Source organism: Diceros bicornis, chromosome 18 (assembly GCF_020826845.1).
Source record: "Diceros bicornis minor isolate mBicDic1 chromosome 18, mDicBic1.mat.cur, whole genome shotgun sequence".
NCBI lineage: Eukaryota > Metazoa > Chordata > Mammalia > Perissodactyla > Rhinocerotidae > Diceros > Diceros bicornis.
In genome coordinates, this window is record NC_080757.1 from 12073189 (window position 1) to 12094307 (window position 21119).

Genomic DNA, 21119 nt, shown 5'->3' on the forward strand with positions numbered 1-21119 from the left:
TGGAAAGGTATATGGTATCAGGAGGCAAAAAATGAGGAACCTCAAAATCCAAAATAAAAGAACTGCCTGGGGCCGGCCCCGTGGCTTAGTGGTTAAGCACGCATGCTCCGCTACTGGTGGCCCGGGTTCGGATCCCAGGCGCGCACCAACGCACCGCTTCTCTGGCCATGCTGAGGCCGCGTCCCACATACAGCAACTAGAAGGATGTGCAACTATGACATACAACTACATACTGGGGCTTTGGGGGGGGGGGAAAGGAGGATTGGCAATAGATGTTAGCTCAGAGCCAGTCTTCCTCAGCAAAAAGAGGAGGATTGGCACGGATGTTAGCTCAGGGCTGATCTTCCTCACAAAAAAAAAAAGAACCGCCTGAGTTAAACTAAAAAATCAAGACAATGAATGGGAACAAATAGACACAAAAGTTAATTTAAAGAGACTTAAATGACTTCCAAACCATCAAAACTTAACTGGAACTTAACAAATTTAGTAATATTTCTAATGACGACAGTAGGTATCAATTAATGAGTACTTACTCTGTGCTAAGACCCATGCTAAGCACTTTTTATGCATGATCTCATTTATTCTGTACAATAATACTAATAAATGAACACTATTACTATTTTTTATATTCATGGAATATATAGTCATGGAAATGAGGCTTAGTGCAATTGAATAATTTGCCCAGACGCCACAGCTGACAAGTGGTAGAGCTGAGATTAGAACCCAGGTGTGCTGACACCACAGCCAAGGCTATTAACAATTGCATCTGCTCTACTGCCTCAGATCTGGAGAATGGGTCTGTCAAAAGGAGGTTGATAAGCTGTGGAAACACACTGCAGGGGAGAAAACGCCCTGACACCAGAACACGACCTACCAACTCCCACAGGCAGGTATTTCCCCACTGTGGAGATGGATGCACTGGCATTTAAGCAGCTGGTGCCACAAGACATTAAAATCATTTAACTGAAACTTTCAGTTCTGGGACTATCAAAGAGACTTAAAGTGGTCCCAGGTTGGTGGCAACCTCTGATTCCTAGCAAAAGCAGATGAAACTCCTCTCTAAAGGAACACACCCCCAATGGAGGCTCTCAATATTCCCAAACATTTAGGTCATGTAAACATAAGTTCATAGTCAGAGATCAGCAATCACAGGAGGAAGCCACTATGACTGTGGGTCAGGAGGAAGAACAAATACAGATTTAGACCCCCACTCCCCACCCCCAGGACTTCAGATACTGAAACTGTCAAATACATAATAGCTATATATAAAATACTCTAAGGAAGGAATAAAGGCTAGAAAAACAAACATAAACAAGAATTAGATATGACCACCAAGGAGACATGAAAAGAACTAAATGGAACTTCCAGAAATACTGCTGCTAAAAGCTTCACTCTATATGCACACGCTGTGGGTGATCACATGAAGTAATGACCAGAAAGACTGAGCAGGAGGCCAGAGGAATGGGGTTTGTGAGTTCAAAGGGTGATTCTGTTAGTGGTCAAAGTAGCCAGGAACTCGGCCCTGCAGTGGGTAAGAAAACATAAAAGAAGCCAGGGTCACAGGAGAATCCGAAGGGCCATCTAAGTCTCACTCCAGGTTCTGGGATACTAGATGCTGGGCTAGTTCAGCGACCTACCTATCCACACTGAAAAAACAGCTGGTAGGCCTCCAGCCCCACACTCTCACCTTTTCCATAATTTTGCAATGTTATAATTTATTCTTTTATTCAAGATACACAGGGAATCAGTTTCAGCCACTCACATTTCAAAGCTTTCTTGAAAAAAGACCAAGCTAGTAGTTATAGTGACATTCAGATTTGTAACTTCTTGTTACTTATTCACATTGCCTTCTTTTGTTTACTTCTCACAAAACCAAAAGCATGCTCAAGTCATCTCTGGAAAACCTTGCAATCTGTTAAAATTATATTTATAATCCCAAAAAACTAATTTAAAAAAACATTTCATGACACAAATACAAACTTACCCTTTATTGAGCGTTAGACCTTCCTCTTCTGCTTCTGAAAGTACAATGACCTTAGTGGGTGTCTGGGGCTCACGTAGAGAGTAAATTCTAGCAATCAAAAGAGAAGAAAGCCAGCACTTAAAATTCTCTTTCTTTTCCCAAAATTGCCCTTTCCTCTCCCATCTAGTCAGTTCTTGAGAATTTTCCTACCAGTTATCAAAACCACTTCTTTGCCAAAGATCTTGCTGTTACTGACAGAGTAGCCTTTAACAGGAAGGTTTCCTTCAGACCTGAAGAAATATTCTCTATCCTTACCAAAATTCTTTATCAGCCTACTCCATACCATTTCACCTCTGTCTCTTCCATCCCAAGTCCTTAGCCATATTCACCTTATCTAGTCATCTCACTACTGCCCCTAAGTGTGCCAGCTTCCCTTCAATTATACCCATCTGTCTCTGCCTCTTAGACACCACATCTCATCACAGAAGGAACCATATCTCACTCTCCTTTATATACCAACTGGTTGGCAGAGTGAGTGACACTTAGCCTGGAATCCATACATGTTTTTGTTATACAAAGACACAATATCATGTCATCTCTATTTTCTCAAGGGGAAGTATAAAACTGGAAAAAATTTTTTTACCAAAATTATTTTAACTTAATTTAAGTTTTCATAGCATATATAGCTATCATTAAAAGGAGAAAGAATTTTCAAAAAGCCAGCAATATTATTATTAGAAATATAATCTTCCTTATAAAGTCTTCATCAAATTAAACACTTATTTGTCTGACCCCACTAAGAATTTTTAAACTTAATTTGTTCCATTATCAATTAAATGTCATTTAATAAATGTTTTTAACACAAATTTGACCCAATTGAACACATATTTATTGTGGTCTTCCTAGCTGCCTACAAGCATTACTGACTTCAAAATACACATAAGTACTAGACAGTGTATATTATAATGGGGGCGAGTGAAAGAAAAAATAAATGCCTTGAGTGGGAATTTCTTGTTGCCCTGAAATTGTCAACTGGGTCCAAAGTTTAGGAAAAGAGAATACTCCATATTTTAAAAAGAACTTTCAATAGCTAAGGCCAGATACCTCCTTTAGGGCTTAGCATGATTTAGGGCTTAACATAAGGAAGACCTAGCCATAGGCTATCTTCTCACCATCTCCTTGTTTCCAGCACTTATAAAAGGAAGATTAAGAGGGAGGGTGTCAAGAGTCCTTGGGAGAATAGTACCATGTTTGTAATGGGAGGGTATTCCCTCCTTCTTTACCCCCAACTCCAAAGCCAAATGGGTGGGCAGGGAAGGCTCTAAGAGAAACACTCCGCCAGATTTAGGGGTAACTGTAATAAGGGGAGATGGGTATCTCAATTCCCAGCTGAATGGCAGATGTGTTGCAGAAAACTACAGGCCACCAAGGTAAGGGAATTCTTGGGTGAACCTGATATGTCATATCTTAGGGTTGGGGGCCTGCGAACACTATATGGTATCTACTTCTCATATGGAAATTTCTGAAGGAGGTAGGCTGGAGCAGCATAAGAAAGGACTATGGTATAGTATGCCCAGTTCTCTGCAGCCCTTGGAGGGCAGAAAAAAGGACCTCGGCAGTTACTATGGCTCCATATGAAAGACCACAATGGTTAGGTTGAGAAGGCAGGAGATACCAAGTTTAGGATACTCCATCTTGAGAGAGGGTCCAGGGCATGGAGAACTGATAGAGCCAATGGGAGAAAAGAGTTCCTCAGTGATGGAGGGAGCTGGAGGCTAAACAGTGCCCCTGAAGAAACACACACCATCTGTTGCAGAGACTACCACATCAACAGGGGCCACCTGTTGGAACTAGATTAAACCAGGATCAAGGAGATGCTGTCCCATGGCCCCCATCACTGACAGACAACCAGTTAGGTAAGATGTCTGCCTCGCTATCCCATTCTCTCTACTCCCACTATAAAGGAGTTAGACCCAGAGGAAGAAGGAGGCAGCCTCCCTCATTACACTTCACACCCTACTCTAGGTACTGGGATGAAAAGAAGAGTCAAAGAGCAGATCATGCCCTCTCCACTATTTCAGATCCCTCCAGCTCTGACCTGTGATAGGGTCAGGATATAGTTTTGAAATGAATTTGAGATCAGAGTTTTAAAATGGACAGACTAAGTTTTAATAACTAAAAGTAACCAGAAAGCTATGAGATCTGTATAAGATGCCATTAAGGGATCAACGATTCAGCAGGGAAGGAAGATTTCCTAGACCACAGTTATAAGCAGTGATTAGGATAAATAAAACTGGAGGTATCTGTACCTTAGTTAGTTGAGTCTCAATAAACTTTTTACATAAGGCAGATCCAGGCAGTGAACTAATAATAGAAATCTCTGTAGGATTAGGGCATTTAACCATACAGCGCAAAACCTGGAAAAGGCTTTAGAAATTATCAAATCAAACCTGCTCATTTTACAAACCGGAAAATGAGGCTTTCCTAAAAAGAAGTTTAAGATCTCAAAGATAGACGTGGCATTGGGACAAGAATTCATATCTCTCAATTCTCAATTATATTCTCTTTCCCCTATGCTACATTACCTCCAAAAGAGTGACATCATGAAAACAGTTTTAATAAGAAGATTATTTTCACAGTACTTACAGGTCAGATTAGGAAAGGAGAGACTAGAGACAGGAAGACTAGTTGAGAGGGAATAGCTGTAACTAAGACATGTAAGTTAGAGCAGTTAGATGATTCTTATATGATGAGAATGGGTTACGACAGCCACCAGATAAAGCATTCCAACAGCCAATGACCCATTTAGTGGTACCTTCGGCTATTAACTAAGTAGAAACAGAACCTTCCCCCTCACAAAGCTACAAGAGACAAAAATAAAATTTACCTTATCACGTTGTCTGATGTTAACAGTACTATGTGGGGGTCCAGCACTTCACTTGGATACCAGGCAGCATGCTTTAGAGCCAGAGAGGTAGAACTGGTGAAAAATCTCTCAGCAACTGGAGTGGTACTAAAAGAAAGACAACAATTTTCCAAAACATTTTGTAGAACTTGGATGAAAAACCTTCTAAAGGAAAATCTATTTCAATACCCTTTGCTCTTCTTTCCTTCACATTTCTTTCTCTTAAGTCTTGCTGAGAGAGCATTCAAAGCATCTATTCAATCAATATCAAAGAATCAAAACAAAAATATTTTCTAAATCGTGGAGTATTTTATACTGTACTTTACAAGTGATTTTAGATATGGTATCTTATTTGATCCTTTTAGTAACCTTGTAAGGAACCTACAAGAGCAGATATTATCATTCCGATTGCGGAAACGAGGAAACAGAGATGTAGAAAGGAAACATTTTAAGGGGACCTAACCTTTAAGCTGTGGAGCTAAAGATGGGTTTCTACCTTATAATCATTTCAGCAGATCTTTCAGACTTTCACTTTTCTGGATTTGTTGAAAAAGAAAATAATACCAAAAAAAACACCTTAGTTAAACTTATGTGCAAACTGTCTGGTTCATAGGTAACAAATGCTTTTAAAAAATCTTATTTCTGGGGCCTCTGCGTGGCATAGCAGTTAAGTGCATGCACTCTGCTGGCAGCGCGCACCGATGCACCACTTGTCAGGCCATGCTGTGGCGGCGTCCTATATAAAGAGGAGGAAGATGGGCAGGAAGGAAGACTAGTTGAGAGGGAATAACTGTAATTAAGACATGTGCAGCCCAGGCGCGCACCGATGCACCGCTTGTCAGGCCATGCTGTGGCGGCGTCCCATATAAAGTGGAGGAAGATGGGCACAGATGTTAGCCCAGAGCCAGTCTTCGTCAGCAAAAAGAGGAGGATTGGCATGGATGTTAGCTCAGGGCTGATCTTCCTCACAAAAAAAAAAAAAAATCTTATTTCTACCTACTTGAAAAATGGCCTTCCAATGAGAGAGCAATGTGATAATTCAGGCAGAATAAAAGTACGACATATATGCTATAAACATTCTCATCACAAGCCGCCAATGTGCAGACCACGTGGGAGTACTCTGACGTTTCAATAGTAGCATAGCAAACACACCTTTAAAACCACTGGTCTTGAACAATTCTCTGCATTTATTACCAATTATACAGATAAACACTAAATGAAAATACAACTTACCTACAATTCACTGTTGATTTTCCACCTTCAAATTCAGAATTCTTCCCCCATCTTTTAGGTAATTCTAATACCATAATTCCTTTTATTCCTATAAGTGCTATGTGATGTTGTGTTGGACTTAACAAGACTTGATAGATTTCAAACAGGGGCGGATTTATGCAAAGCAATCTCTGGAAATTAAAGCAAACTGGTCAAAATAGTTAATTTTAATGTAAATCTATGTGGCAGTTACTTGGAAGCACTTAATTTTCTATAACTGTAGGATAATGAAGCATTCTGGATAAGTACTAACACTTGAGCCACTAACTGAAGAAATATTTTTAACCATTTTGATTGGAATGTTATGTAAAATGTATCAAATTTCCCTACCTTGATAAATAAATACTACGCAGTTTCCCCTTTTTTCATCAAGCTCCAGCCTTCTGTTCAGTCTCAACTCTCCACCATTCCCTTTACACTCCAATCGGATTAACTCGTATTTCCAGAAAATCATCAGGTTTTGTTATGCCTCTGTCTTTGCACAACTGTCCCTCTCCTGCGACGCCCTCGTTTTCCACTTTTAGCTGGTTCACACATCCCTAGAGACTCAGCTTCCATGCACTGCCCTCCCAAGAAAATACCCCTGATCTTCCAGCAAGGGATAAATGCATCTTTCTGTCCTCCCACACTCTGGACAATTCTATTACAGTTCTCATCACTCTGTATTTTAATTATCCTTTTTTTGGCTCATCCCACACAACTACGAATTACTTGAGACCTGTCTCTCTCCTCTCTGTATCCTTAGCACAGTATATGGCATATTGCGGACTGACTTTTAATATATGTTTCAGTAAAGAGACAAATGAAGAACTCAGAAGTATTAATGATAATTACTATATTAGAAATAATACAATAAGATAAAGAATGGCTTTAAGAGCTTCTGCAGCAAGTAAAACGCTGCTTTATCTACGCAGATTTAACATGGAACAGTGATATTTTCAGGAGGTTCGGATAAGCTGTTTGTCTCAGCATCATATGCCCTCAAAAAAATTTCACTTTTTCTATTGGTACCTATTTCTTCTTTCACGACCTTGTCAAATTTCCATTTTTTTTCTTTCTACTTTCAGTAATAAACCATGAGATTCCCAATGTATTGCTTATCCTTATGTATGCAGAATCACCCTAAGCCAAAATCCTTTTAGACAAGATTGCTCTGAATATAAGATTTCTACTAAACAATCTACTGATGTTTGTAAACCTTGTTTTGTTTTTTTCAGCTGCTCTTTGCTGATTCTAATCAAATTGTTTTTCCTCCTGTCAGGGGTTCTTTCCTTCTCTTCCCTATCTTCTCAACCTCCATCTTTTTTCTACTTAATTTTGACAGTATATCGCAAATCAAACAGAGGCTACCTTTCTTCTGCTATACATACAATCTAATCACCTTAGATCACTTGTGATAACCACTGTATTTAGCGTTTTGTTGTTGTTGTTGCTTTGTTTTGTTTCTAAAGTCACTACTCATGCTTTCGTTAATGCTCAAAATACAACTCATGCTAAGCTGCTTTCTTGCCTATCTCGGAGTTATTGAGATTCTGGAGGGTTCAGGGTCATTCAGACAGTCACCAATATTTACTGAGAGCTTATATGTTCCAGGTACTCTGTGAAGTACTGGAAATACAAAAATAAGTAAGGCAGACACAGCCCCTGCCTTGGTGCTTACAATCTAGAAAAGAAGACAGACAATAAACAAACAAGTGGGCCAGCTCCGTGGCATAGTGGTTAAGTTCACGCATTCTGCTTCGGTGGACACGGGTTCGCCGGGTTGAATCCTGGCATGGAGCTACATACGGCTCATCAAGCCATGCTGTGGCAGCGTCTCACGTACAAAATAGAGGAAGACTGGCAAAGGCATTAGCTCAGGGACAATCTTCCTCACCAAAAAAAGAAAAAAAAAAGAAAAAACAACAAACAAGTATGAATAATTTCATCATGACTGTGCCAGATGCTGCACAGCAACATAGGGTACTATTGGAATACTGTGTGCTGAACATCTGATAATTAGTCCTGTGAACTGAAACTTTACAGTAAGTAGCTTGTAGACTTGTGACCTATTTTCAAAACTGCAGAAACACTGCTAGCACCTTTTAAAATTCAAATCATCTCTCATCAACAAGAATCGGACAATGGCACACAACAGATGTCATGCATTAGGATGGGTGCCAAGTTTTTTATTTTTTCATCTTTAAGAGAATCAGTTTATTACAAATAAACATTTCCACAAAGCACTGCTTGATTACAGCAAGTCTGGTATACTTTCTGATCACACCCACTTTCACATGCTGCTGGCTTAACAAAAATCCCTTCCAACTTTGGGGCCTAATTTTCTAAAAGGAAAAAGAAAGAATTAACAGGGGATTCCTCCTCCATGGCAGGCACCGAACCTGGTGCTTTCAAATCTATTACCTGACGTGATGCTCACAACAACCCCAAGAGCAAGTTAGGACTATCCTTATTATTTTATGAGTGTCATGTCTTGAAATAGGTTTCTCAGGACCAACCTTCTAAAAACAGCAACTGCATCCAGGCTCTCTATCCCTTTACCCTGCTTTGTGTTTCTTCAGACCACCTGCCTCAGTGATATTTTATTGATGATTCCATGGTCCTTCCCCTCCTCCCAGACCCCAAGAACTTAAGCACGTTGAGAGCGTGAGTTCCTGTAACAGTGTCGGGCACAGTTGTTGGAGTCAGTAAACACTTGTCGAAGGAATGAAATACAGAAAGAGAGGCTTCAAAAGGTTATGTGGCCATGCCAGAGCGGAACGAAATAAGGAAGAAGAGAGACCTTTCCCCTCGAAGTCGGACGTGTGCCTACACTTGAATAGCACATCCACCAGAAGACGAAAACCGCCAGGATGGGAAGGGAACAAAAAAAACCAGTTCAGATCCCAGCTGCGGGTCATTTCCAACATCAGCCTGTCCGTACCTGGTACTGGGAGAGGGAGGGCTCCTCGCCGGCGCCGCTGAGGCCCCGAAGGCGAACCACCAAGAAGGAGCTGCCTTCCCCATCCCACAGGAAGAGCTCTCCGCCGAGGCCTAAGACCAGGTTTCTCGTAAGCAACTGCGGCGGCGGCGGCGGCGACGAAGGCAGTGATGAAGAAGCCGGTTTCTGAGCCTCGGCTGGGCTCTGGTTTTTCAGTCCTTCCCGCAGCCGCGTGAACACGACGTGGTTAGGAAGCCAGCTCTGCCACAGCTCACCGTCGCCCGCGGGGCCCTCGGCGGCCGCCATCTTTGGCCCAACTGCTCCCTTCACTCCAGTTGCTCAACCCGCCGCTGAGCGCAGCCAATCCGCAGCCAGCCGTCCACTGCTTCAGCCAATCGTCGAGCAGGCAGCCCGGAAGCACGAGGCTAGAGTGGGGGCGGGGCGACGGTGAGACCAACCGCAGCCAAAGGGGGCGGGACAGACCAGTACCTGCTTAGAGACAGCTTTGGTGCTGCGGAAAGTCAGTACCTGCGGGAGCGCCTGAGACCTGTGTAGTGTCTGATTGCTTATTGGACACTCACACCTGGATAAACCTACACATCCAAAACCTCCCCTCAAGACTTACTTCCCAAATGTCACTACTTCAGTCACCCATCCTTGAGATGCCCAAATGTGTCTCCGTGTGGGGCCGGCCGGTGAGACAACGCTTCCCAGAATTCCCTGCGAGCCAGCGCGATCGGCACCCAGAAACTACAACTCCCAGGGTTCTGCGCGCTCCCGAGGAGGGGGGCGGAGCTTTCTGGCGGCGACTCCCGCGAAGAGCAGATGGCAGAGCCCTCAGGGTCTCGGCGCCGCTCGCTGTACAAACTGGTGGGCTCGCCGCCTTGGAAAGAGGCTTTTCGGCAGGTGAGTGTGGGGTTTGGGAAGCCTTGGCTGGGCCGTCGTCACTCCTCTTATCCGTGCTGGAGCCGCTCTCCTCCGTGCCTTCGCCTCAGCCCAGCTGGGGGACTCAGGTGCCGGGAGCGCTTGGCCAGTGGAGGTGGACCTGGACCCTGGCCGCCCGCCTGTGGAGCTGGCCTTGGCCACTGCCCGGCCGCCTCCCAGAGTTTCTGGACCCCTAGGTGTGGGATTAGCCCGGGCCGGCCCAGTCCCAGGAAGCCTTAATTTTGATTTCGGGTTTGTATTAAATTTGAAGTGTGGTCATGACCGCTCCTCTGCGCTTCTGCGATAACGCCACCACCGCCTGCTGCTGTTGGATAGGTGGGCACCGAGAGAGGCGCTTTGTATGCGTACCTCATGCGAGATAGAGATAATTTCTATTCCAGAGAGGAATCGAGTAATAAGAAGTTATTTCTAATTCCAGAAATTATTTCTGCTCCAAATTGTTTCTTCTAAGCCTCAGTTACTAAGTCTTAGCAAAGTTGTGCCCTAAGTCAGTTCTGACCGCTTGTGCACTCGGCATAGTTCCTGTAAGTAATATGGCCTACCTTTCCAGGAATCTCTAAAGTAGTGGGTATATCCCAGGAAAATAATCTGATGATAGAAATGACTGTTGACAGCAGGGTTTCTCAACCTTAGCTATTGACATTTTGAGGAAGATGGTTCTTCCTTGTGGTGGGCTGTTCTGTGCATTGCAGAATGTTTAGTGGCATCCCTGGCCTCTACCCACTAGGTGTCAGTAGCCCTACAACTAGAGTTGTGACAACCAAAAATGTCTCCAGGCATTGCCAAATGTCCCCTGGGGGACAAAATCGCCCCAACTTGAGAAACACTGTTGTACAGGAAGGCGACTATCATAGCCATATCTAGAGTAGCAAGAATTTGGAGCAACCTAAATGTCCTGTAATAGCACAGTGGATGCTGAGTTATCACCACCCAGCCATTGAGAAAACTGGCATTGAGGACAGAATATGAGATATAGTAATCTGGAAACACATGAACAAAGCATTGTGGTTTCACCTGTCTACATGTGGATAAGGACCAGAGAGGAATGTGCAAAAATAACAATAGTTAGGATTATAATTGAAATTTTGTGTCTATAAGTTTCCTTTAATGTTTTAACAACTAATCTAAGAGGTTTTTTGTTAAAAATGGAATGGGTTTTTTTTTCCCCCCATCCTTCTCCTTCTCCCAAGGGATGCCTGGAGAGAATGAGAAACAGCCGGGACAGGCTCCTGAACAAATACCGCCAGGCTGGAGGCCATCTACCAGGGGGAGCTCAGAACACCCTTCTAGTGCAAGAGGTGATGGAGGAAGAGTGGCATGCTTTGCAGTCAGTGAAGAGCTCTCCAGAGGCCTTGGCTCAGGTCAGGCTGGGATATGTGTTTTCAGGGAGGGTGCTACAGCACCAAGAATGGCTAGTGTCCTCTCTGTACCTGTTTCCCCAAGTCCTCTAAACCCATCCATCCTCTGGCCCGCAATCAGGATTCTAACTGCCTTTAACCCAGGTTCTCCTACCCTTAATGTGAGACTCGTCTAGATTAATGGTTCATAAATACCAGACTGTCGACCAGTTGCATCATTGCAGCATAATGTTTCATAATTAGTTTCATAATCACTTATGAAACTAAAAAGAAAGAAATTTCACTCCTTGGCTCCACCCCTTGAAATTTTGATTCAGTAGGCACGGGCTAGGAATCTCTCTTTTTGAAAAGATCTCCAGGGCCATCCCCGTGGCTTAGCGGTTAAGTGCGCGCGCTCCACAACTGGCGGCCCAGGTTCGCATCCCAGGCGCACACCAACGCACCACTTCCCCGGCCATGCTGAGGCCGAGTCCCACATACAGCAACTAGAAGGATGTGCGCTATGACATACAACTATCTACTGGGACTTTGGGGGAAAAATAAATAATAAATAAATAAAATTATAAAAAAAAAAAAAAAAGACCTCCAGAGGGGCCGGCCTGGTGGCGCAAGCAGTTAAGTGCACACGCTCTGCTGCGGCGGTCCGGGGTTCGCCGGTTCGGATCCCGGGCACGCACCGACGCACTGCTTGTCAAGCCATGCTGTGGTGGCGTCCCATATAAAGTGGAGGAAGATGGGCACGGATGTTAGCCCAGGGCCAGTCTTCCTCAGCGAAAAAAAGAGAAAGATTGGCAGATGTTAGCACAGGGCTGATCTCCTCACAAAAAAAAAAAAAAAGAAAGAAAAAAAATTTCCAGGAGCTTTCTGATTCTAATCTCAGTCAGAGTTGGGAGCTGGATGTGGATAGGAAACCATTTACCGTGTATCAGGAGGAGCACTGGGTTGGAAGTCAGTAGTTCCAGAATTCTGATCCGGGTTTTGCTATTGACTCTTAACTCTACTCTGCCTCTTTGAGCGTTAATTTTCACATGTATAATATGAAGAAGATACTGTTAGCATTGTGAGGACAATATAAGAAAACAGGTAGGAAACTGCTTTGGAAACATCAAAGCTCTCTATAATAATGATGCATTATTTGGTGCCTTCTATGTGTCCTACAGTATCTTCAATGTTTGAGTTACATAATCACAATCAGTGCTCACAAATACCCTCTGCGGGAGGTTTTATTCCCACTTTACAGAGGCCCAAACTGAAGTTTACAGAGGTTAGGAACTTTCCAGCAGTCACATAGCTCTGGCAGAACCATATACTTAGCTGCTGCACTATACTGTCTCCTTCAAATTTGGTGCCATTATTTTGTCCCTGGGTGGTTAATTTAATCTTTTGTTGATGACTTCTCAGCATGACCACATTACTGTATTATCAGCATTTTCTGCAGAAGGCCTTGGCTGATTTTTTCAGTTAAATCTGAGTTCTTCAAGCCAGCCTCCAAGTATGAATCATTGTGGGGCTTGTCAGCTGACTATAACCTCAAACCTCTGATGACCCCACTTTCTCTTGCAGTTGGAGGGGCCGATGGACCTGACTGTGCTGGAGGAAATCCAACAGGAGCTGATTGACCAAGGTGACCTCTGGGAGTAGTCCTTCCTACTATGGGGCTACTCAAGGGGCGGGCCCTGTGGCCTAGTGGTTAAGTTCAATGCGCTCTGCTTCAGCGGCCCAGGTTTGGTTCCCGGGTGCGGACCTACACCACTTGTTGGCGGCTGTGCAGTGGCGGTGACCCAAATACACAAATGGAGAAAGATTGGCACACTTGTTTAGCTCAGGAGGAATCTTCCTCAAGGGAAAAAAAAAAAGGAAGGAAGATTGGCAACACATGTTAGCTCAGGGCAAATCTTCCTCAGTGAAACAAAAAGATAAAAAAAAAAAAAAAAAAGCCTCAAGCTACTCTAGTGTTGATGTATTTTCTAAACAGAATTAGTTCTTAACTCCCCTTCTTCTACTTCCATCTTCAGTGTCCAGAAGTCTCTATTTTTATTCTGAAGTCTTGGCTGTCTGTCTTCAGCACACTGAAGACTCCTTCCATGATACTGTTATCTCCTATGACTACCCTACAAGGTAGTAGGAGACAGAAGAAAGTGGTATCTTACACAGGTTGTATAGCTAGTGGTGGAGTTGGGAAGCAAAATTAATTTTGTGAGTCCAGTTCCTATGTTTATTCTATCCTACAGTACCTCTCTATTAATGGATTAATAGTAATCCTGTTACCTTACAGGATACAGTGCATGATCAGATCTCTTGTGCACTACCTAATTTAAGTGCCTTCTCTCTCAATCCATTCTTTACTGACTCCCCAGGGTTTTGTGAGCATCTGCTTCCTGAGGTATCCATAGCACCGTAGAGTGCATAATTTAGCACGTTATATAGTAAGTTATTTATTCCGCATAGCCCTATCTTGATTAGGCTTAGTTTTTATCATCTGTAAAATAAAGATAATAGACCTACCCTATAAGTTTGTTTGTAGGCGTAAATAACATGTGTGGAAGACTTAGAGCAGTGCCTGGCATACAGAAAGCTTTCAATAAACGATAGCTGTTATGGTGAAGAGGCCAGAGCATGGACTCTTGAGCCAGACTGCTAAGATTCACTTCTTAGCTTTTCCGTCTTAACTTGTGTGGCACAGAGCAAAGCATTTCATCCCCCTGTGCTTCAGTTTCTTCATCTTTAAAATGAGGATAATAGCAGTGAAGTTAATACATAGAAAAGACTTAAGATAGTGTTTGACACATCGTAAGTGCTATGCGAGTGTTAGTTGTCGTGATTGGTATTATTGACTCAAGTTAGACTGTAGATTCCTTGATTTTAGTTATCTTTTTTTTTATTGATTTGCCCTTCACCCTCACCTACAAAACCTATCTTAGTGGTGAAACATAGGACTCACTAAATATTTCCTGTGGGATATATTTAACTGAAAAATCGGAAGTGACGAGGCTTTACTGTGTTCTGTCATACTGTCATAAGGAACAGGGGTTGACAAACTTTCTGTGAAGCGCCAGAGAGTAAATATTTTAGGCTTTATGGTCCATACTGTCTCTGTTGCAACGACTCATTTCTGCCATTGTAGTGTGAAAACAGCCATTGACAATACATAAACAAATTAGTATGGCTATGTTCCAATATAACTTGATTTGAAAAACAGAAGGTGGGAGGCCGGCCCAGTGGCATAGTGGTTAAGTTCGCATGCTCCGCTGTAGCAGCCCAGGGTTCGCAGGTTCGGATTCCGGGCACTGACACACACACCACTTTTCAAGCCATGCTGTGGCAGGCATCCCACATGTAAAGTAGAGGAAGATGGGCACGGATGTTAGCCCAGGGCCAGTCTTCCTCAGCAAAAAGAGGAGGATTGGCAACAGATGTTAGCTCAGGGCTAATCTTCCTCACCTAAAAAATAAACCAGAAAGTGGGCTGGATATGGCCTCTGGGCTGTGGTTTGCTGACCCCTGCTCTAAAGTCTAGAGTGTAGAGCTCATCAAGAGGAGGAACCAGTCTTTTTCATTGTTGTACCCCTTGCCTGCCACATACTAGGTATTGTTGCATGTTTACTGAATGAGTGAACACACCAATTCTGAGCAATACAGACTCTGAGTATGTGAACATTGGGGAACAGATTACTTTAGACTCAGCAGGGTGGGCCTGGCATCAGAAGTAAGTGCCCTGTAAGTACCCGCTTTCTCTAGCTGCCCCTGGGACCCTGACACACTCTACAGCTCTGCTCCTGTGGCCTCTGGAGATGTATGTGAACGTTATCTTCTTGTCCCTTAGCCTGACCACTTCACCTCTTGTGGTCACAAGAAGACAGACAGGTGGGGAGAGATCCAGCCAGATGAAGCCTGACAGAGCAGTAAATATCTAGTGATTGGGAGCATGGTTTTGCCCAAATTTTTCTCTTGTGTGGATGAAGCCTTTGAAGGTGAAGCTTAGCATTAAGGACAGGGCAATCTGGGTGAAGCACTCCATCTGTCCTTTGCCTTACAGAACAGTCCCTCATCAGTGAATATGAGAAGAGCTTGCAGTTTGATGAAAAGTGTCTCAGCATCATACTGGCTGAGTGGGAAGCAAACTCCCTCATCTGTCCTGTGTGTACAAAGTAAGAGTTTTCAAAACCTTTTCAGCATTTTTGGTTTCCACCCCCCACTCCAAGGTGAGTGGAATTTCCCCCTAAATTTGTTGTCTGGAAAGGTTTGGGGATCCAGGTCTTCTGGCCATAATGCTCTGGGATCCTACTTCTGCTTCTAGGTACAACCTGAGAATTACAAGCGGTGTGGTCATGTGTCAATGTGGCCTGTACGTCCCGACTCATGTAAGTGTTCCACACACAAATTTTGTGTCACCTCTTCCCACGTGTATCTACTTTCTTAAAGAACCTTTAGTGGTGTGCTGGAACCCATTGTGCACCCCTCTTCCCAACTTCATGTTCAGTTTACATTGGTAGCTTGAAATCAGCCATGGTGAGAATATATACAGCATGAAAATTGGCAAGCACTACATATCAGCGTGTTCCCTGCCCGCCCCTAGCTGTTTATTAAATACTTACTAATGTATCACTGCTTAAGATCTTTAGAGAGAGCCCAGTTTAGAATTGGAAACACTTGTATCTGATCTTGCATAAAAATTTTCTGTACGTGAAAACACACCTACATTCAGAATTTAAGCTTCAGTGATCTTAAAATACAGAAGGAGTCCTCTTATCTGACATGATGGGGAATGGAAAGTTGGTCAGTTGGTTCAAGTAGCAAATTATAAAATGAAACATTTTGTGGTAAGTTTCAAACGTATGAATTTATTTGTCAGTCCTCGAGTGGGGCTCTGTTGATTGGAGAGCTGTCTTTTTTACATAAATCACTCTTGGAATGCATAGTCGAGAGTTTCCAGTTTTGTTTCTGTCAAGTGCATCAAGAAGCTGAGTGCACAACTTTAGGATTTTTCCTCCCCATTTTTTACCTAATTCAACAGCTTTTTTAAAAAAAAATTTTTTTAGTGACTCATCTTTTTGAGTGTTTCCTAAACATTCCACTTACTATCATAAAAACATCATTCTCTTCTATCATTGGTTTACATAATATGTAATTAAATAACTCAATTACAGTAGCCAGTTCAATTAGCACAAATGGTCTGGGACCAAGCAGTCTTGCTGGTGTTCTGAATGTTCCTGGTGCTGTAAGCGGCAGTTGGTGTGTTTTATAGCAGGAGTGGAGAGCATCAGTTCATCTGGAGAGGCAATTAGGTGGAGATTGGTTAAGAGATCTTAGTATGATCGTGAGCCCAAGAGTGATGTTAAAGGCTGAGGGATCAAGCCCGTCACAGTGAACCAGAGTTATATTGGTTGGCATGAAGAATCCACACTATGAGGTAACGAAGATTAGGTTGTAGTTTAACTTTTTTTGTTTTTTAGTCCCCGGAGTTGACAGAGCAGAAGCTCCGTGCCTGTTTAGAGGACAGTGTGAATGAGCACAGTGCACACTGTCCCCACACACCTGAATTTTCAGTCACTGAAGAGACAGAAGAAAAGTCCAGTCTTCTCATGAGCTGTCTGGTAAGTCTCCCCTGGGACTCAGTGGTAAGAGTGGGTCGGTGGTTGGTTTTATTCACAGAGGACCAAGCGCTAGTCTGTGGCCCCCTAAGTGACAACTCAGGTGTGAGAGAACAGGACCACTCAAGTGGATATAGAGCCACCCTGGCTTAGAAGGCTTAAGCTTGCCGTAGGAACCAGTATCTCTTGCAATAATCTGTGGCTATAGCTTCCAGGTCCCAAGCAAGGGGAATTCAGGGATTGTGAGCACAGTGCACTTAGGGAAGTCCAAAACTATGGCTTCCTACTGGGTATTTATAGTTCATTCATGGTCCTCTCATTCCAAAGGCCATTTACCTGTAGAAGCTGTTTTTATTATAGGCAGTATTGCCTAGTAACACAACCAACATTTTACTTTTATCAAGTTTCTTCCATAAGGTAATTCTACTCATTCATTAACAAAAAACTGTATTGAGGACTCATTTAAATTCAGAAATACACATTCTCTCCCAGAGCTCAGGGCTTGAGTTGGTGATAAGAGAAGAATACGAAAAGTAGGTAGAAAACTTCTGGGGAGCTTGAGGGGGAGGGCCTGTGGCAGTTCAGAGGGGGTGATCTCGTTTACGGATGAAGGCTTCCTGGAAGAGGCATTCAGTCTTGGCCTTGAGGTGTGGAATAGGATTTGGATGTGTAGATATGGTGAGTTGGGGGAAGAGCTTGAGTGTAAGAGCCCCAGGTGAAGAACAAGGTGGAGAGGCAGAGCACTGTGGAGTGTCTGTGAAGAGCCTCACGTTCTGCCTAGCTGGAGCGTTGGGTTCATGAGGGAAAGGAGAGCCATGATCTGATGAGAAGATCAGTACAATAGCTGCAAATGTGAGATGTTTTGAGTCACAAACAACATTTAAGAGGCTGTCCCAGTACTCTGTGGGAGAAGCGAAGAGGGCTTAGAAAGGGAATTGATGAAATTCTTCAGCTGTGGACGTCAGGGGGAGGAATCCAAGAAGACGCAAGGTAACTGGCCATTGGTGGGGCCATCTGTAGAAGACAAGGTTTGTGCAGAGAACTTTGGAGTTCAACTGTGGACATGTTGAATTTGAGATTTCTGTGAGACATCCAGGTTTTGGTGCAGTTAGGAATGTAGGAATGGAGCTGAGGGTGAGGGATAGATTTAAGAGTTGGTTGTTCTGTATGATTGCTACAAGGAATAGATGAGATGACACTGCCAAAGGAGGCCTTGTGGAAAAGCCAATGCTGCATTCTTGGCCACCGCCTCCATCTTGGGTGCCGGGGAACAAGTGGAGCCTTGGTGGAGATGGAAGAACAGAGGCCAGAGAACAGAGGAGTGGAAACCATGGAAATTTCCAAAAGGAAGGAGGGAGTGGGTAGCAGCACTCACCATAGAGACTGAAGTTGACTTTGGTGACCTTATGTAGATGGTTTTGGTGGAATTAAAGGGTCAGGTAACCACTACCTGATTTCAGTTTTAGGAATTTGAGTGAATAGGGAGCCAAGAAGTAGAAACAATAACTGTGTGATAGTTTGTCCAAGAAGTTTGGCAATCTAGAGGAGGAAAGATGTTAACTTGGCTTTTTAGAAGGAGGAGTGTTTAAGGGAGTTTATAAATTGAGGAGGATTCACTGGAGGGGTGGGGTGGGGTGGGGGTGAGTAGGTGAGAGGAAACAAGCACCCAGAGCTACCAGAAGGGACGGGATCGTGGTGAAGGAGGGCAGTGGAATTCCATTTATTGAACTTTTTTTTTTTTTTTGTGAGGAAGATCGGCCCTGAGCTAACATCTGCCAATCCTCTTCTTTTTTTGCTGAGGAAGACTGGCCCTGGGCTACCATCCATGCCCATCTTCCTCCACTTTATATGGGACCCTGCCACAGCATGGCTTGACAAGCGGTGCGTCGGTGTGCGCCCGGGATCCCAACCTATATGCCTATACGCCTGTAGGCAATAGGCAGTAGTGACAGGTGACAAGCGGTGCGTCGGTGTGCGCAGCGGAGCACGTGCACTTAACTGCTGCACCACCAGATCGGCCCATATTGAACTCTTAACCGTGTGCCAAGTGTTCTAGACACATCATCTGGTTTCATCATGAGGTGGATCTTGTTCCCATTGTTAGGAACAGGAAACAGATTCAGATAAGTGGAGTGATTTGGCCAAAGTTGCACTGCTAAGACAGAGCTGGTCTTGGAGGCCAGGTCTCGGTGGTTCCAGCACCCCTGCTATTTCCTGCTCCAGGCTCTGGCCTTGGTGGAGGGACACTGTTTTCCTTCAAAGTGTATGGAAGGAGACACTGTGGGTAAAGTTTAAGTAAAACCTGTCACTACTGCCTATTGCCTACAGTCATATGCACCCCTCTGCTCTAACCATCCAGAACTGCTTGCAGAGTCTGGAATATGCGTGTTTTGGGGCCTCATGCTCTTGCTCCCGCTATTCTCTGTCTGGAGTGACTTTGGCTCCTCCCACTCAGTTCAAGGATCATTTGCACAAGTGTTTATTGAGCACCACTATACGCCAGATAATCTATAAAGCCTGACTCCTCAGGTTATAAAGCCTGGACCCTCCTTGGGCTTCCACTGTGCCTGCTGCTGAGTCCCCGTAGCACTGCTGCCATTACCTTTCACGCCTTTGCCCTTGAGGAGGAGAGCTGAAGGGGCACAGGTCAGACAGCTTCGGCTTCTGCCTTCTCAGTGAGGTGAACAAGTGAGCCATCTGCATAGTGGAGCAGAGCTGGCTCCTTAAGTGTGCAAGTTCCAGACCAAGTGCCGGAGGGAATGGAAAGGGCCATTAAAGAGGCAGCAAAAGGTTGCCTAGTTGCTGAGGTTCCAGCTGCAGCCACAGCATAGTTGTCGTGGACTCCAGCTGTCTGCTCACCTGACCGTCAGCACCCTCAGCTCAGAGCAGCAGGGAAGCCAAGAGGAGGGTGAGGTTTAGAAGGCAAGTACTATGGGATGTCAGCAGCTGTAGGGATGGCACGATTGGCAATGCTGGCTCCAGGGTGGGCAGGGAGTCCATTGTTGGACAGGGGGGTCACAGCAAAGATGACAAACAGGAGTGAGGGAAGGACAAAATTGTATTCAGTACACTATGTCAGAGCTCACCATTTTGAAAGGTACATCATTTGGAATGCTCTGGAGCTCCAGTGTCACTAGACCTCTGGTTTCTCTGAAGGGGAATCAAGGACATTGGGTTCAAGATCCAGTGAGGCCAGGCTGTAGGGTGCTTTAGCATGGATGTTGAGGATGAGGTAGAGGAAGGTAGGTGTGGGTTCCGGAAGGTGGTAAGATGTAGCCACAAGGACTTGGAATGTTTGAGATGTGAGAGAACAGTGATCTAGTGTGGTCATGGGGATGGAATGTGCTAGACCGCCAGAAAGCCAAATATATTACCTGTGGAAGTGGAGTCAAGGTTAACCACAGGATTCCTTAGCATAGTGGTGGGGCAGAGCTGTCAAGGAATCAGAAGCCAGTTTTACACTCAGATGCTTGCTGATTATGTTAGGGGAGACCAAGGAAGGTGTGCTAGAATGGTCCTCCAGGTCGATTCTGCCTGCAGTGAGCGTGCCTGGTTTGTACCTCCGTGACACATGCCTGTTTCAATCTCGTGTGAAGTTGAAGGAACCTCACCTCCCTGCTGGGTTATAAAAGCTGCCGGCTATCAAGTTTGAGTAATCTTTCTGGTCACCGGTTTCCTGAGGGTGAGGATATTTGATTAGTCCGTCTCCAGGATTTAACCTTACCTTGAGGACTACACTGCTGCTGCTGGTTTCAAAGGCAGTTGTTTCGAGGCTGCAGGAGGGGTCCAGCGAAGCCCAAGAGCAGGGCTCATCAGCTGCCTCTGATGACGACACCACTGAACCCATTTCCTAATTCTAACTGAACTCGGCATCTTCTCATACACAGGAATTCGAATCGCAGCATAAATGTCATTACTAATTACACCTTCTAACCATATATTGAGATAATTTCCATGACTGGAATATAGTTTGAGCTAAGCTTTTTCTATTTAAATCCAGGCTTGTGATACGTGGGCTGTGATCCTCTAGACCTGGCCTCAACTCACATCATCCTCCTGGGCTGGAAACAACTCCTTCCATCTGGGAAGGCACCTTGTAAATACAAACCTTTTATTTATAACTTATTTTGTATTAAATCTTTTCAAACGTCTCTGCTCTTGGTGTT

The 21119-nt window shown here is 44.1% G+C and overlaps 2 protein-coding genes across 3 annotated transcripts in view; one reads left to right on the top strand and one right to left on the bottom strand.

The window, feature by feature from the left end:
- Nucleotides 1-9762, bottom strand: part of NUP88 (nucleoporin 88) — a 31522-nt gene extending 21760 nt beyond the window's left edge. Inside the window, exons 1-5 of one of the 2 annotated variants that reach the window (XM_058559993.1) lie at nt 9686-9762; nt 9064-9485; nt 6102-6271; nt 4851-4976; nt 1985-2071 (exon numbers count right to left, since the gene is read on the bottom strand). In XM_058559993.1, the coding sequence (XP_058415976.1) occupies nt 1985-2071; nt 4851-4976; nt 6102-6271; nt 9064-9366 (686 nt within the window). In that variant the 5' untranslated portion in view covers nt 9367-9485; nt 9686-9762. Of the gene's footprint in view, nt 1-1984; nt 2072-4850; nt 4977-6101; nt 6272-9063; nt 9486-9685 lie in introns of those variants that run through there. The other variant, XM_058559994.1, reaches the window with a different exon arrangement.
- RPAIN (RPA interacting protein) lies at nt 9642-21104 on the top strand. Its single transcript, XM_058559996.1, has 7 exons — nt 9642-9966; nt 11196-11366; nt 12927-12987; nt 15399-15510; nt 15660-15723; nt 16816-16956; nt 20954-21104. Exons 1-7 carry the CDS (start codon nt 9886-9888, stop codon nt 20981-20983), a joined length of 660 nt encoding a protein of 219 aa, XP_058415979.1. The 5' UTR covers nt 9642-9885; the 3' UTR covers nt 20984-21104.
- The last annotated feature ends 15 nt before the right edge of the window (nt 21105-21119 follow it).